Genomic DNA, 15,760 nt, shown 5'->3' with positions numbered 1-15,760 from the left:
GCGGTTTGTCAGCATGGCAAACCGCAGGTGTAGGCTGTTGTAGGCTTTCTGCATCTTTGTAGGCTGTTCTGTAGTTGACAAGATTGTTAAATAAGAACCATATATCCAAAAAGGAATAAAACGGCGGCAGGGGTTCTGTATCGGGTTGTCAGATCGTGCTTTGCTGGCTGTAAGCTTCTTTGGAGGACAATAAATACTGCACTTTAAATGTCTATTTATTGCTCGTTTGTAACTTTTGAATTTTGAATGATAAAATGTCCGAGAAAGTTCAATGACTTAAGAGTTATTGTGACTTGTCTCTACGAGCATGTCGTTTACATATCTCATCCACTCAAAGATGCGTCACCATGGTTAGACAAGCCACAGGATGTACGCACGACATATAAGGGAACTGAAAGTTCACACCACCATCTCAGAAGTACAAAACACGACTTCAGTGCTGAAGGAACAAACGTGTGGAACATGGATAAATTTAAAACGGTGCTTAATATTGCACAAAAACAGCAGACGACCCTGGGGTTCGGTCTGGTGGCACTGCTAACGGCGGGGGGAGAGCAGATTTTTTCGGCAGTTGTATTCAGGTGTCCTTGTAGCTCGTGGAACTTTGCCTACGGTACCGTGTTTCTGCTAGCGCCAGCTCTGGTGCTGCTGGTTTTGGGGTACATTCTTAGCAATAAGACCTGGAAAATGTTTACAGGTCTGTGCTTGCGTAAACCCACCCCAGTACGTTTGAAGCACATTTGTGTCTTTTTAAAAGTGTTTTTGCAAATCACCACCACTGCGATGGTCGCTCCCATTAGCTGGATAGCGGTGGCACTTCTAAATGGCAATTATTTTGAGTGTGCCAGGACTGGCTTAAATGTTACTCTATTCAAAGATCATCTGTGTTTCGGCAAAGTACCAGAGTGTCGGAGCGAGCTCTACAGGTTTCCATGTGGAAAGTCCGCTGTCCCCCAAACTGAGAGAGAGGATGTCCTGGCGATAATACGCGCTGAGTCGCAGGTAAGAAAAATGCAACGAGTCCACAGAAAGTGTTGTAGAATTATTGTAGGCTACTTTACTCCTTACAAATAATACGTTTTTAAAAGTATGCCTTAAGTCAATTTTTGACTTGAATTCCAGATTATACTGAATATACTGTTTACTTTTACCTTTCAGTTAAGTTTAATTGAATTACCAAAGTACTGTCAGTACAGTCAGTCGAGTACATTTTGGCTAGTATTAAATACGGCCACAATGGAAATCTGCTAGATTAAAAAAAATGTTACGCTTGGTTAAATGTTTTGTTAAATGTAAACAGCATTTATACTTCTTGTGTAGCTATTATGCTGTTAGTACTTAGGTTAAAGACATGAAATGCGGTTTTGTCTCCGAATATTGTTTTCATAAAAAATATTAGATACAATTAACAAGTAAAATTTAATAATTACTATGCATCTCCTTTATGAGGAACCTTCCTTGTTTTGCTGTGGAACAATGGCTGTCTATTGTAGAACATATTCAGCTGGCTTATTTTGTTTTAATCCGTTTAAATAATTTTTTAAAATAAGATTCAATCAAGTACAAGTAATTTGATGCCAAACACCACGGTACAAGCCAAGCATCACTGGAAATAGCACCTCATGTTGTGCCATAGCAAAGTGATCATGTGGCAAACCACAAATATGACCTGACCTGGTTATTTGGAAAATGTACTTTCACTTGTTTGGCTTTATGTGTTCAATTACAGGTTAAGAATTATTTTATTAATTGCAGTAATGCTTTCATGCTTGGGACAGGTGGGATTTTTGTCACTGTAGTAGTATTTAAACCGTTTAGTGCTCCTTTTCTTTTTCTTTTTTTTTCCAAAAAAGTGAACTAAATTAAGCTGTAGGAACTGTAAACATCAGTATATGAACACAAGTGTACTAACACCTAAGGTATTTCCCCCAAAATGCATCCAATTACATAGTTTGGTATACTTACTGTTTCCCCAACAGCTACTTTTATTTAACTGACAGTAAATAAAGTATACTTTTGATGTGTTGAAAGTGTTTAAAATTATTTACATAACAGAAATGGCAGACAATTTAGTACTCTTTTAGCCTTTGAAAAGTGAAATGAGAATAAAATGAGGGTTTACTTTCAGGATACCAAAAATGAACAACAGGCATAATTAAAGTCTACCAATTTAGAGTACAAGGTATAGAAGTAGTTCATAAATTGTATACTGAAAGTATAGTTCCGGGAAGTACATTTAAAATGGGCCAATTTAGGACAAAAAGCATACACTAATAGTATACTTAAGTATACTCTTATAAAATTATTTGAAATATACTTACAAATTAACTTGATGTTCTTGATGTTTAAATGATAAACTTCTATGAATTCTTTTTTTTTTGTTGTAAAGGACTAGTCTGAGGGCTACCCTACCAACCATGTGTGTGTAGCCTATATGTGCAAGGTCATTTATTGGACCAAAGGACTTGTTAATGCAGATCATTTTTACCATGTTATTTGAGATTATTTGTCCTTTTGTCTTGCAACACCATGCGCATAGCTCTTCTGTCTGTTTCTGTAACAAACTGTTTAATTATTCACCTTCTAAGCTGTTTCATTATTGATCCACGCAATGACATACATGGTGTGAAGTTACTTAAGCGGAATTGGTTGAGGGCGCCCAGCGTTATGAAACAATGCATTCTATGAAGAAGTGCTAACCTAAAAGCAGATGTGAAATTAGGGATGAATGGCCGACATGGGGAGCACTGTCTGTGGATTAGAGCAGGCCGCAACCAATCTTGAGTAACTGTGGCTGTGTTTACAATGCACTGTTGGCTACTATGCTAACAACACCATGGCTAGTTAGTCATGCTTATATTTTAATGTGATCTTTGTATGATTCAGGTTTTGGGCTGGTTGCTGATTGCCTCCATAATGACAGCAGCGCTGCTGTTAACGTGTGTGGCCAGGTGTCGTTCCCCAATCAGCTACGTGCAGCTGAAGTTCTGGCAGGTGTACGCTCAGAAAGAGAGCGACCTGTTGGACAGGTACGCGGCCGAGCATGCCCAAAAGCTCGCGGAAAGGAACCTGACCAGCTTCTTCCAGCAGACGCCCCCCGAGCCCATTGTCACACCTGACAGGAAGGCGTGGGAAAAGGTTTCATCCTTCTTTCGCTTTGCCAGGAAGAATCAGCACTACAGTATCCTGCACAAATATGTGGAGACTGACCTCAACCCTACTGGTGCACACAGAGCCTCTGTCGTGTCGGATGGAGGGGACTTCACCAACCCAACCGTGCTCAGCTTTGTGGATGAGGGAAGGGTAATCTTGTAATAATGATCCTGGGATCCTTGTACTAGAAATGAAAAAATGAAGCATCCACAAATGCAGAGCTACTGTGTGCTATCACTGATCCCACTGAACGAATCAGTGTTCTGCCTTTGTGGTCTGAAGTGCACAGACTTAGTTGGTTTATATGTGGTAGTGACTGACAGCGCATGGTAGCTGGTCCAATTATGAAAGGGGTAAAATCGTGGTGCAGGATTTGATTCTTGATTGTGGAGTACATCTTGTCACAAGCTTCCTTATTACCATCATCATCATCATCATCACTGTTATTGTTCCCTAGTCTCGAGTCTCTTTATCTCGAGTCTCTAGAGCAGGAGTTTGTGACCCTGATCCCAGCACTCATGAATATTCTGTTAACTGAACTGACTAATCCTTAATTACATTAGCCCATTCATGAAACATCTCTGGAGCTCCAGAGCTAGTGCTGCCAACCACTTAGTTTAGTTTCTCTGTAGTAAACCCGCGCAAGATTAGACACATGGACTATGGGAGGGCAGGCCACTCCTATCCTGTAACAGGGAGTAATGGACTCTGAGATTATTCTTAATGGTGCTTATGTGCTTTGGCCAGATAGTCTATTGATTTTTTTCATCCATGGTGGTGCCTATACTGTCTGTGTTCCAGCTTCTGTGTCTCAGCTTATTCCTCATAGACATCATGTCTGTGGCCATAGCAATTTAGTTTTAATGAACTGCGCTTTCTCCTTTGGAAATTATTTTGTGTGAGATTTATGCGCTTCGTGTCTTTTTCATGTTCAAAGGTATATACAAAGATGAATTGAACAATATAACAAACACAACATGGAAATAATGTGAAAAAAAGCCAGTTCCTGTTTTTCACTTCCTTCTGCAGCATGTTCAGTAAATACTTTGCCTTAAGCCTTTCTTTCATATTAAAATGGCATACTTCTCTCTGTACTTCTGAATTCTGTTGTTCTTTATTTCAAACAGATACAACATTTAGCAGTGTCACAATATATTTTAGTGTTAATCAGAAAATTCAAATAGTATTTTGACATTGGTTCTAGGTTCATATGCAGTTTTGTGTGAAAATGAAATTGAAAGTGGCTGATAGATTGTAAAATATTCAGTGTTAAATCAGCTCTTACAGAGGACATATATGGTCTCTACTGGACTCAAGTACATTGTTAGAGTTGAAATAAGACTGGACATTTTACTGTGTTTGTTGAGCAGAAAATGCAAACACCTCTGCACTTCCTGTGACAAAAATGAAAGTCCTTGGGCAGACACACCCATATTCTCTTTTTTACAATGCATCAGTGACTGCAGCAAATGTTCTGTATTTTGCATGAATTTTAGTATGTTAATGCTTGAGATATACCTGAAATTTTAACGGCTTTCCTGGCACAGACAATTTCATAGCTATTCACTGTACAAAGGCTGTTTTACATTTGAGTGCCACTTAAATCTGTATGCTCTTTTCTCTGTTGTATTCTTGCCAAAATGATGCCGTTTCAAGGCTCACAAAAAATAAACTACTTCCGTTTCACACGTGTAAACAACTAACTGAAACGCTTAAAGCCACATCCTGTCTGAAAGGAGACTGCCTGAGAGAACAAAGCTCTCTCTTTTTCCTGTGGCATAGCGCACATTCTCCTCATCCCTATACTAATGTGTGTGTGTCAGCCTTATCTTGTTATTCAACTCTTTTAGTTTCACAATTATATTAAACATGCCATTTAAAGTATTTTATACATTTTGAAATTCCTCCACATTCATGTGAAATTGCATATACTGTGCCATGTACTGATACCGCATTGTTTTCTGTGTTTGTGTGTGTGCTTTTGTGTGAGTGCTCGTTCGCAGTAAATACGGGCCAGTGGAATTTTTTTCATCATGTGAATCTAATCCCAGAGTGAAACGCCTTTCTGTGTTTATAATAGAATCAATACGATAACTCAATGAGTGTGTATAAACTAACTCCAATAAAAGTATTTGTGTTAGTATCCATTCCTGTTCTCCTTTTTTAACTCCATCACTATAACAAGGAAAAGGATAAGAAAAATCTTTTCTAACTGGAATCAATTCTTAAAATGATTCAATTCATATTTTATACTGTGTATTATTCAATACTTGAAGACATTTCAAGGCAATAAATAATGTTGCAGTGCAAAAAAAGACATGTAAAGACCACATACCACATTGTATGTTTGTGTCAACTGTCGTAATATAATGTATTGTCATTGCTGAGCTGTCAAATATTTCAGACTCGGTGCTCAACCAGATCTACTGGTTTTGAGCCAGATGAGTCATGCCTTGTTCTCCTATTGGAGGGAGGGCAAAGAGAAAAACCCGGGGAGTGGGTGGGAGAGAGAGAAAGGGGAAGGGAGAAAAGAAGAAAAGGGAGGAGAAACAAGGGAGGGGTGGAAGAAAAACTGAAAAACAACTGGAATTCTCTTGTGTTCACCCAGTCCGGAAGTGCACAAGAGGAGAACGTAAAAAGCAGCTCCGGACAGAAGTTTCCGTCTCATCTTCCTTTGGTTTGATCGGAGTCAGTTTGGCATTGCGAGCCCTCGCGCATTTGACATGGATGGCTTAAATCCGGTGCTGCGGTTCTTAATGAACCAAAAGGCTACCATCGGCTACAGCTTCATGGCAATCTTAACCATTGGTGGGGAGCGGGTTTTCTCTATGGTCTCCTTCCAATGCCCGTGCAACCGCAGCCAGAACTTCGCGTATGGGATCACCTTCCTTTTGGGGCCGGCCGTGGTGCTGCTGGTGCTGGGGTTCTTCTTCAGCACACGCATGTGGAGGCTCTTCACAGGCTGCTGCCTGAACCCACTTAAACTCTGCCCCCGGGGGAACTGCCTGGGCTGCACAGCCATCTTGCTGAAGGTTGCTGTGGGCGCCTGCGTCGCCCCGGTTATGTGGATCTGCGTGGCGCTGCTCAACGGGACCTTCTACGAGTGCGCCATCAGCGGGCTGGACGAAAACCTGGTGGTGGACCTGTTCTGTAAGAACAAGACGCTGATGTGCCGGGCGGAGCTGGCGCGCGTGCCCTGCGGGAGGACCAAGCTCCCGGCAGACGAGAGCATGGAGCTCCTGCTCATGTTCCGTGCACAGTCCCAGGTAGGTAACGCCACCGCTGTCCAACAGAAACCCACAGCTGCAACCGCTCTCATATGCTCATACACAAATACACACACACACCTACACACAAACACACACACAAACGCGTGATAAATTTGAATAAGCAGATATAATACAAAGAATTACAATGAGAATGAAATAGTAATGTATGAAATCAAATACATCCTTTAATCGAGTGAAAAGGAAAGTGTTGTAACCTTAATGAAACTGAAAGTTTCTGCTGGATCACTTGCCAACCAATTACAGGTTTTCAAAGAAACAATATATTGCATGTCTTTAAAATATTTATCACTGGTCACTGGTTTTAATTAGATTGATGTGTCATTTTTCCCAGTTTTCCATCTGTTCAAAAAGTCCAGTTATGAGGGCTGCTAGGTGGCTTATCCTGTTAAGGTTTTGTTCTAGGAATCACAGCATTTCACAATGCACTAGCCACTACCACTCGTCAGTCGTACACCCACAAGTCTGCCTGTTCAGCTGCCCATTAGCCTTACTAGCCAGCTGTTTTTATATAATTGTGGCTATGACCATAAAAACTGTAAAGATTCTGAATGAAAGCTTTCATTTTTACAGTTTTATGGACCATTTATTGTGCCTTTCATTTGCTTTCATTTTCAAAGTAGCCCAATTGGGTAGGCATACCTTGGACCTGGCAACACTGCTGCCAATCAATGAAAGCTCTTGTTTAGAAAACAGCAAAGTGGCTGCCACACATTTCTGAGTCAATTTAATCAGATAATAAGCCAAGGGGCAGGCTTGTCAACTGACAATGAAACCAGGTGCACAGGAAATGTCTCCATCTGACTCATTTCCAACCCAGCCCATCTGGCAAATTCTGGTTTGACATAAAGCAATGGCTGACTTCAAGCATGCTTAAAGGCTCTTCTAAAGGCACCAATGAGTGGTGATGAATATTGGAATTCCAAATTTGGGGAAATAGAGGAAAAAGCATTTAAGAAAAGTTATTATGTCCATTTCCAACCCTAATTTGGAATGTCTAATTATAATTTTTCACCTGCATTTAAAGTGAAACATTTACACTTGTAGTTTTTATGTAAAGTCATGTGAAGTCTGGGTAACAGGTCAGTACACTAGTAAACTGTGAATATATTTACTTTACTGGTTAAGGCACCATGCTGCAGTCCAAAGATGAGCCCCACAGTCTTGAATCAACTGTGACCAGTGGCTACGTAGGGGTGCATAACTGCCAATTGCCTCGCCCAAGGTTTTAACAGGTTCAGTCGTTTAGGGGTCTGCATTTCATTCCTCTCCAGCGACCCCCACTGGTCAGTCATGGATTACATGTCAAAGGCACATACACTATATGGCCAAAAGTACAGTATAAAGACACCTGACATCCAACATCTTATCCAATATTATGGGTAATAATATGTTGGGCCACCCTTTTCTACTATAATCTCTGCTCTTGGGAAGGTTTTATACTAGACGTTGGAGCATTGCTACAGGGATTTGCTTTCATTCAGCCAGAAGAACATTAGTGAGGATGGGCACTGATTGGGCGATTAGGCCTGGCTCACAGTTGGAATTCCAATTGATCCTAAAGGTGTTGGACGGGGTTGAGGTCAGGGCTCTGTGCAGGCCAGTCAAGTTCTTTCACACTGTCCTTTTCTATATAGACCTTGCTGTGTGCCCAGGGGCATTGTCATGCTGAATTGTCTAGAATGTGATTGTATGGTGCAGTATTAAGATTTGCCTTCACTGGAACTAAGAGGCCTTGCCCAAACCATGAACAATAGTCCCAGACCAAGGGGTGTCCAGATAGTTTTGGTCATGTAGTGTATGAAAGGTTTTCCTCTAACTATACTGTGTGCGAGCTTAGCTACAGTCTGTGGTGTGAAAAGAAGCAGGATGGCGACGCCACCAAATGGTTCGGTGGGGAACCTCGGATGTCTACACTCTCCCAAATTAGCAGTGGGGTTCGCACATGAACGCGGCTGTGGTTACAGATAATTGGAAATTCCAAATTAGGGTGGAGAATGGGCATATTCAGTCCCACACTGGGAACCAAATTTATTTTCAAAGAAAATACTATGCAAGTGATCATATTCAGCTGACAGAGTGGTCTTTTGGTGTGTCCTCAGGTCCTGGGCTGGGGCATCATAATTGTGGCCGCAGTTGCAGGGCTGGTGGGTACCTGCTATAAAAACTGCCGATCCCAGGTGAGTTACCTGCAGCTCACCTTCTGGAAGCGCTATATGGACAAGGAGAGGGAGAAGTTTGAGATCTACGCCTCGGAGTACTCCAGCAAGCTTGCTGAGCGCAACCTCAAGAGCTTCTTCGAAAACAGCTGCCCAGAGCCATACCCATTTCCCAACCACAGGTCCTGGGAGGAGATATCGGCCCTCTACACCTTCACCAAGAGCGAGCAGTATTACAGCACACTGCAACGCTATGTGGAGCGCGCAGACCGCGACTACAGCCCAGAAAAGAGGCCAGTGCTGGACATTGAGCATGGCATCGAGATTGCCTGAGTAGGCAGAAAGGGTGGGCGGGGATGGGGTTGCAGGGTAACTGCATCGTAGAAGTGTTTGCTGTCATAAGGCAGTGTCATATGATCTAACAGCGGCATGTACCTGGGTCATATGACCTATGAACTATGACCAATCTGTGGGATGATCACTGACATGGACTATGTACGGTCAACATTTCATATGAAAGTCTGAGCAGACAGAGCTATGAAAGCTTTGGCTACCATATAAACAAACATCTAGGATGGATCATTTCTTGCCCTTACTTTATTCTCACAATTGGCAGCTGTGTCTGCTGCTGTGCCTCCTGTACCTGTACAAGGAGCAATACAGCTGGAGCATATATACCTGCCCACAAACCAGTGACTACCATCCACACTGCAGGCCATCGAGTACTACACAGCTTGCACAGATTGGAGGAGAGTTCTCGCTGAGAGCCATCGGTTTTCTATAGATGTCTAGCATATCTGTGGAAGGATTTAATGCAGCAATAACCTAAGGAACTCTGTCAAACATAAACACAACGTACCACTGGCAGGACAAAATCTATTCTGTTTAGCTGCTGTGGACTCCTAGTCATCATTGACTAGAAATCACTGACTCACAAGCCAGTGATGTCTAGGTTATAGGACCAAGCCTGTGTTTGGAATACTTTCACCAACCACTTTGGAATAGGTTTTCAATGCAGAAGAAGTAGAGGCAATATAAATGATATTCACTTTCAACAGTCTGTTGACTGATCCCCTATCTGCCACAATGCCATGCACAGTGCCATACATTTCTAACATGGCTAAATGGATAAATAAAATGTCAATGTTATAGCTAAAAAATACAATTTTGAGCAACAATGAACCTTATTATTTAATTAGCAGTCTAATATTATATTATGCAAGTGAACCAACTTTATCAGTTTATGAGCGAGACATTTACAGTACACAGACCTTCCAATGTGTGTAAAAGCCCACTCCTGTGTTATGGTCCGATTCTGTCCTAGCTATGCTTGCATTCCATTCTGATACATGAACCCAGTTTAACCATGAGTAACTCTTATAACACGGATAATTTAGCCGGAAGTTTGATAAATCTACACAACACTAGCCACTGTGCTGCTGCCCTGCTCCCAGGTAAAGATGCACCCACAGTCAATTAACCCTCAACCACACCCCCACTGAGACCAACATTAGAAAGTCTGTGCATATAGAGTATGTGTTGTATACATGTGGCATATAAACATTATCAGTCACAATTGTTAAGCATAACTTAGTGGTTAAATAAGTTGTGTACTGGAATTACAAATCAACTTTCAATGAACCTTAAAGCAAAGTCAAATCCCAGATGAGGCACTACCGTTGTTTCCTTGAGTAAGGTACTAAACCTGAATTGCGTCAGTAATATATCCAGTTCAATAAAAGGATAGGGTTTGGCTAAATTCCAATTATTAATGTACTTCAGTAGTCAATGCAAATCTCATTCATTCCTCATGTACTAGAAGTGCAAGAATACAAGAGAAAGTAAATGCTTAGGAAATTAATTGGAATTCAGAAAAATTTAACTGGAGTTGAATTAGTGGAATTCTGTTAATTAAATGGATAATGTTTAATGACCTGTATCTAAGCTGTACAAGTCATTGTGCTTGATGTCCACCCAAGCAAATAAATTATGTAATCTAATAATGTATTTTCTGGTATACCTTGCACGTCTCTTATGACACAGAGATACTACCACAGCAGGCACATTATAGCCTCCTTACACTTTCATTCATTCTGTTTGTCTGCCTGGGTGTCCCACCTAGTTATATTTGCATAAAACAACAGGAAAAGTCGAGCATGTATGTACAGAGCTACTACAGAACAGAGCTACCAATGCTCTGATCTGCCCCTTTGCTAACTTTCTGGAAAGCATACAATAAGGTCATTACTTTACCACAAGAGAACAGCAATAATGAATTCCATCTTAAACCTGCAGGCTACACTAGTTCCGTGCTTTTAAATGCAAACTGTGAAGTCCCTTGTTTTTCCTCTTACACTTAGCAAATTGTTCAGTTTTATCATTTATGTACTGTTTCTGACAGCTAATAAAAAGTGGTCCAAACAATGTGTTCTGAGTCTGATGAGAGAGACGGAAAACACCTTTGTGTGCTGTTCATGTGAGTTTAATGAAAGGGCAGAAAACAGTTGCCTCCCAGATGTGCTGTTAAGACCTGTTTGATGGCTCTCGCTCTGTCTGCCTGCAGCGTTCCACTGCATTTGATGACTCTTTTCCACACTTTCAGTAGTGTGACAACACTCTAGCAAAAAGGACACTATTTTCGCACGGTTCAGGTAGCCAGGAGAAGAGAGCAGAAGCATCGATATCTGCCATTTACTAAATAACTAAATAGACGATGATCTCCATATTCTCAATATTTAAAGTTAAAGGTCTGTCTCCACTATTATCACAAGTATTATAATTAACAGGCTAATCATGAATATTACTATTGGGGTGTGACTGATGACTGTGCATCCATAGCAACACAACAAACCTCAATAGCAATACAGTCTTACCTACTCTAATAACTTCAGGGTAGAGTAGGTAAGACCGACAATGGAAAATCTGCTTACTGGAGCCAAACCAGAAATAGTTTGATGTTATGTAATGCAAATGCATATGTAAATGCATGAATTTGCTTAGTTATATTCAATGTGATAATACATGCAGTACAAGTGGCTATAGGACAAATAGAGAAGCAGCACCAGTGTGTGTCACACAAGGAACAAGACACAAGTGGGCTAGTAATAATTGTAATATGTTGAAAGTGTGACAATGTACTGGTCCGACAGGATCTTTCCCAAACGTCATTCAAATTAATATGTATGTAACGCAGTTTAAAATGATAGTTATTCCCACTCTAGATAACTTTAATTAGATGGCAAGAGTTAACATTAGTTAACATAAATTTAGTTAAATTTGTTTAAAAGTAGGCCTAGTGCCAACGTTGGTTCTTACAGCCAAATTGACTGAATTATCACTGATTCAACACTGACTTGTGGGCAACATAATTGACATTTTGACTGTTGACTGTTTTCTTTTTTTTTCTTAAAATTGTGTCCAATCATGGGCAACAGTATGGATAATTGTGGTTGCAATTCCCAGCTGGGGCCCTGCTGTTTTACACTTGAGCAAGGTATTTGACCAAAATAGTTTCAGTAAACTGTATAAATGGATTGTATGGATGACAAATCTGAGAAAAAACAATTTTGAGTAATATTAAGATGGACTGAACCCTGAAATGAAATGGTCACATTTGTGTTAGTGATACTTTCTTGGAAAAAGCAGATTAGCAGTTTGGCCTTTTTATTTTTATTATAAATGTATTTTATAGACAACTTTGTGGGTTTATTTATGTTCTTTTATGTTAAATGTATGTCATGTTGTATAGGTATTCCCCTTTCCTTAAAGGGATAATTTACCTAATAGTATTTCATTTGTAGTATATTTTCATTGGCCCAGCCTTTTATGAAATTGAGGATTTTTTAGAAATGAACAGAAGTTTCTGATTACCAGCATGCTTTACAGGATTTGGGGGTGTCGTGGAAAAAAACCACACTCTGTTTTGATGATCAATCAAGCTAATTTATTCATGCAGTATGGAGAGAAAACACACAAAAATAATTATGTGTCTGCTATGCCCCTATCAGGACAGCTTCAGACATTCACAGTCTAATACAATAACACTCATACAGTGTAATTAAATAATTATTTAAAAAATGTTTCAGGTTTTGTGTTTAGTCAGGTTCCCTTCGTCTAATATTACATTTTGTCTAAAGATCTGAAACCATTAAGTGTGACAAATATGCAATAATCGAGCAAATCAGGAAGGGGCAAATACTTTTTCACAACACTGTAACTCAAAACTTAATGCAAAACATACCATCTATGGGTATGGCTAAGCCTTCAGTCTTATTTCATGATACCTCCTAGCAGCAAAGAACATTCTCGCACCATATCTTTGGAGGGACCAACAGCTGATTACATCATCTGTGCATGCTGTGTTCTTAATGCCAAATTTACCAAGGATTTACAGGGCTTTTATAGACGCTAATGAGACAAATAGCATTTTTTTCATATTTGCTAAGGTGTTGCATCAAAGGTTTTTGCACGGGTGAAACAAGAGACTGCAAAAATGTGGGAGGAGAGAATGGGAATTCATGCATATGACCTGCTACAGCTGATTTATCATGGCTGGTGGCCACTGTGGCGAAGGTAATAGTGTCTGTTTTTCTAATGTCCGCAAAAAGCAGGTGTTAACTTCTTTCCAGCACAAGATCAGCATGGCCATTCATAAGACAAGATATCGTCAGTGTGTTAAGAGTAGGGGAGAGTCGCCATAAATGTAAGTTTTTGTATTTTGCTCATTTATTCAGAAAATATTTAGCCTAGCACTATGAAATTTTACTTTGAACAGCTTTGACATGTCAGTAGTAATTTGCCGTTTCAATTACATTACATTACATTACATTACAGGCATTTGGCAGACGCTCTTATCCAGAGCGACGTACAACAAAGTGTATAACCATAACCAAGAACAAGTATGACGAAAACCCTAGAGAGAAGTACCGGTCCAAGTGCAGGGAACAACCGCATAGTTCAACCTGGACCCTGAAGGTTAAACTGATTAACACTAACACAACGAGAACGGCAACAACGCAGTCTATGGAAAAAATACAAGCAGTAGTTAAGACAGTTAATGCACCTAAGTCACCTACAAAACAGCTGCCTAGTTACAACCCTAAGCTTACAGTCATTTACAGGGGGGTAGGGAGGGATGGGGAGAGGTGCAGCCTGAAGAGGTGAGTCTTCAGTCGTCGCTTGAAATGGGTCAGTGTCTCAGCTGTTCTGACCTCCACGGGGAGGTCATTCCACCATCGTGGGGCCAGAACAGACAGGAGACGTGTTCTGGAAGTGCAGGTGCGAAGAGGGGGAGGTGCCAGGCATCCTGAGGTAGCAGAACGGAGGGATCTGGCTGGCATGTAGGGTTTGAATATCTTGTGGAGGTATGCTGGGGCTGATCCCTTGACTGCCTGGTATGCTAGGACCAATGTTTTAAATTTGATGCGAGCTCTAACAGGCAGCCAGTGGAGGGTAGTGAGCAGGGGAGTGACATGGGAGTGTCTGGGGAGGTTGAAGACCAGACGAGCTGCAGCATTCTGAATGAGTTGCAGGGGTCTGGTGGCAGATGCCGGTAGTCCAGCCAGAAGAGAGTTGCAGTAGTCCAGGCGGGATAGAACCATTGCTTGGACCAGGAGCTGGGTTGAGTAGGTGGTGAGAAAGGGGCGGATTCTCCGGATGTTATACAGGAAAAATCTGCATGCCCGGCTTACTGCTGCGATGTTCTTGGAGAGGGACAGCCTGTTGTCCATCACCACTCCAAGATTCTTGGCACAGGGTGATGATGTCACTAAGGTGTCCCTTAGGGAAATGGAAAAGTTGAGGAGGGGAGAGGATAGAGCAGGAATAAAGATTAGCTCCGTCTTTCCCGGGTTGAGCTTCAGGTGGTGATTGTCCATCCAGCTCTGGATGTCCCTCAGGCAAGCGGAGATGCGGGCAGGGACCTGTGTGTCCGATGGGGAGAAGGAGAGAAAGAGTTGCGTGTCGTCGGCATAGGAGTGATAGGACAAGCCATGGGCAGAGATTACAGGGCCAAGGGATCTGGTGTATGAATTACATTCCTAACTTAGTCAAGTTGGATACAATTAAAACCAAGGTACACGCTGCCCAACCTAGTTGGTATGTTTGTATCAGAGGTGTGGCATAATTGTAAGAGTAATTGAAAATGTCCAATAATGTGCATAGTCACAAAGCCCTGAATTCCCCAATAGCCATTGTAAAGCCAGCACATGCAGGAACTTGTAAATATATAAAGCATATTTTATTGCACAGAAAAAAACTGTCAGGGACAAATGACAATATACTCAAAATCTGATATACTATCAAAAACCTCAGAAAGTAAGATATCCCTTTAAGGGAAAATGCAAAGCAGCATTGCAGCAAAGATGCTACTTTGATGATGCCTGATGCTAATTTGCATTGCAATCTATATAGTTAGCAATGCAAAGTAGCTTCAAGCAACCACTAGACACCGCCATTACATCATAGTTCTGTTTGAGATGGACTTTCTTTGAAACAGGAAAAAGCAAAACAATGGAAAAACTTGGATTTGACATTGTTTTGTTGAAAAAAAATTAGCTGAGACTACAAAAACGATCACTAGAAGGTCACATCTAGACAGTATGTAAATTCATATCAGTATAATCATGGCATGCCGCTGTGGTTTAATGAGCATTGGAAAAATGGAACTCTTCAAGCTGTGCCACAGTGAAAAACAGTGTCATCCAACACATGCACCGAGATGAAGACTGCTGCCAGTCATTTTTCATCAACCGCCTCTTACTGTCATTATTTTAAAGAAGAAAATGGATTTAACAGCAGTCACATTTTCTCTATCCTTCCTGCCCCCTAGTGGTATGGACGCTGTTGTCCATGGTAATAAAGCAAATATCTACAATTTATTAAAAATGGGCCTTAAACATGCTGCAAATTCGAGCTCAGCACCTGCAACAAACTCCTTTCTGGCTAACAACTCCACTCGTTCCCTTATCGGAACTCAGTGCAATAAATGGCATTAAAATAAAAGGAGCCTCCCCATCCCCCAATCACTTATTACACAATAACCCACACCATGAAACTCTTTTGTTGTACTTTTTATGATTACCGGGCTCGTTTATTTTTGCATGAAGGGTTAAAATAAATCAATATATTAAACTAAAATGAAATAAATATTTAAATACTAAT

The 15,760-nt window shown here is 40.9% G+C and overlaps 2 protein-coding genes across 2 annotated transcripts; both read left to right on the top strand.

The window, feature by feature from the left end:
• Window positions 1-394: 394 nt before the first annotated feature.
• Window positions 395-5,300, top strand: calhm6 (calcium homeostasis modulator family member 6). Its single transcript, XM_035389541.1, has 2 exons — window positions 395-1,002; window positions 2,887-5,300. Exons 1-2 carry the CDS (start codon window positions 463-465, stop codon window positions 3,313-3,315), a joined length of 969 nt encoding a protein of 322 aa, XP_035245432.1. The 5' UTR covers window positions 395-462; the 3' UTR covers window positions 3,316-5,300.
• Window positions 5,301-5,682: 382 nt separating this feature from the next.
• Window positions 5,683-11,020, top strand: LOC118220562 (calcium homeostasis modulator protein 5-like). The gene is made up of 2 exons (XM_035404427.1): window positions 5,683-6,419; window positions 8,543-11,020. Exons 1-2 carry the CDS (start codon window positions 5,877-5,879, stop codon window positions 8,930-8,932), a joined length of 933 nt encoding a protein of 310 aa, XP_035260318.1. The 5' UTR covers window positions 5,683-5,876; the 3' UTR covers window positions 8,933-11,020.
• The last annotated feature ends 4,740 nt before the right edge of the window (window positions 11,021-15,760 follow it).

This window comes from Anguilla anguilla, chromosome 1 (genome assembly GCF_013347855.1).
Source record: "Anguilla anguilla isolate fAngAng1 chromosome 1, fAngAng1.pri, whole genome shotgun sequence".
In the NCBI taxonomy this organism is placed as follows: Eukaryota; Metazoa; Chordata; class Actinopteri; order Anguilliformes; family Anguillidae; genus Anguilla; species Anguilla anguilla.
Note: the sequence above shows the minus strand (reverse complement) of the source record. Positions and strands in the feature narration are given on the sequence as shown.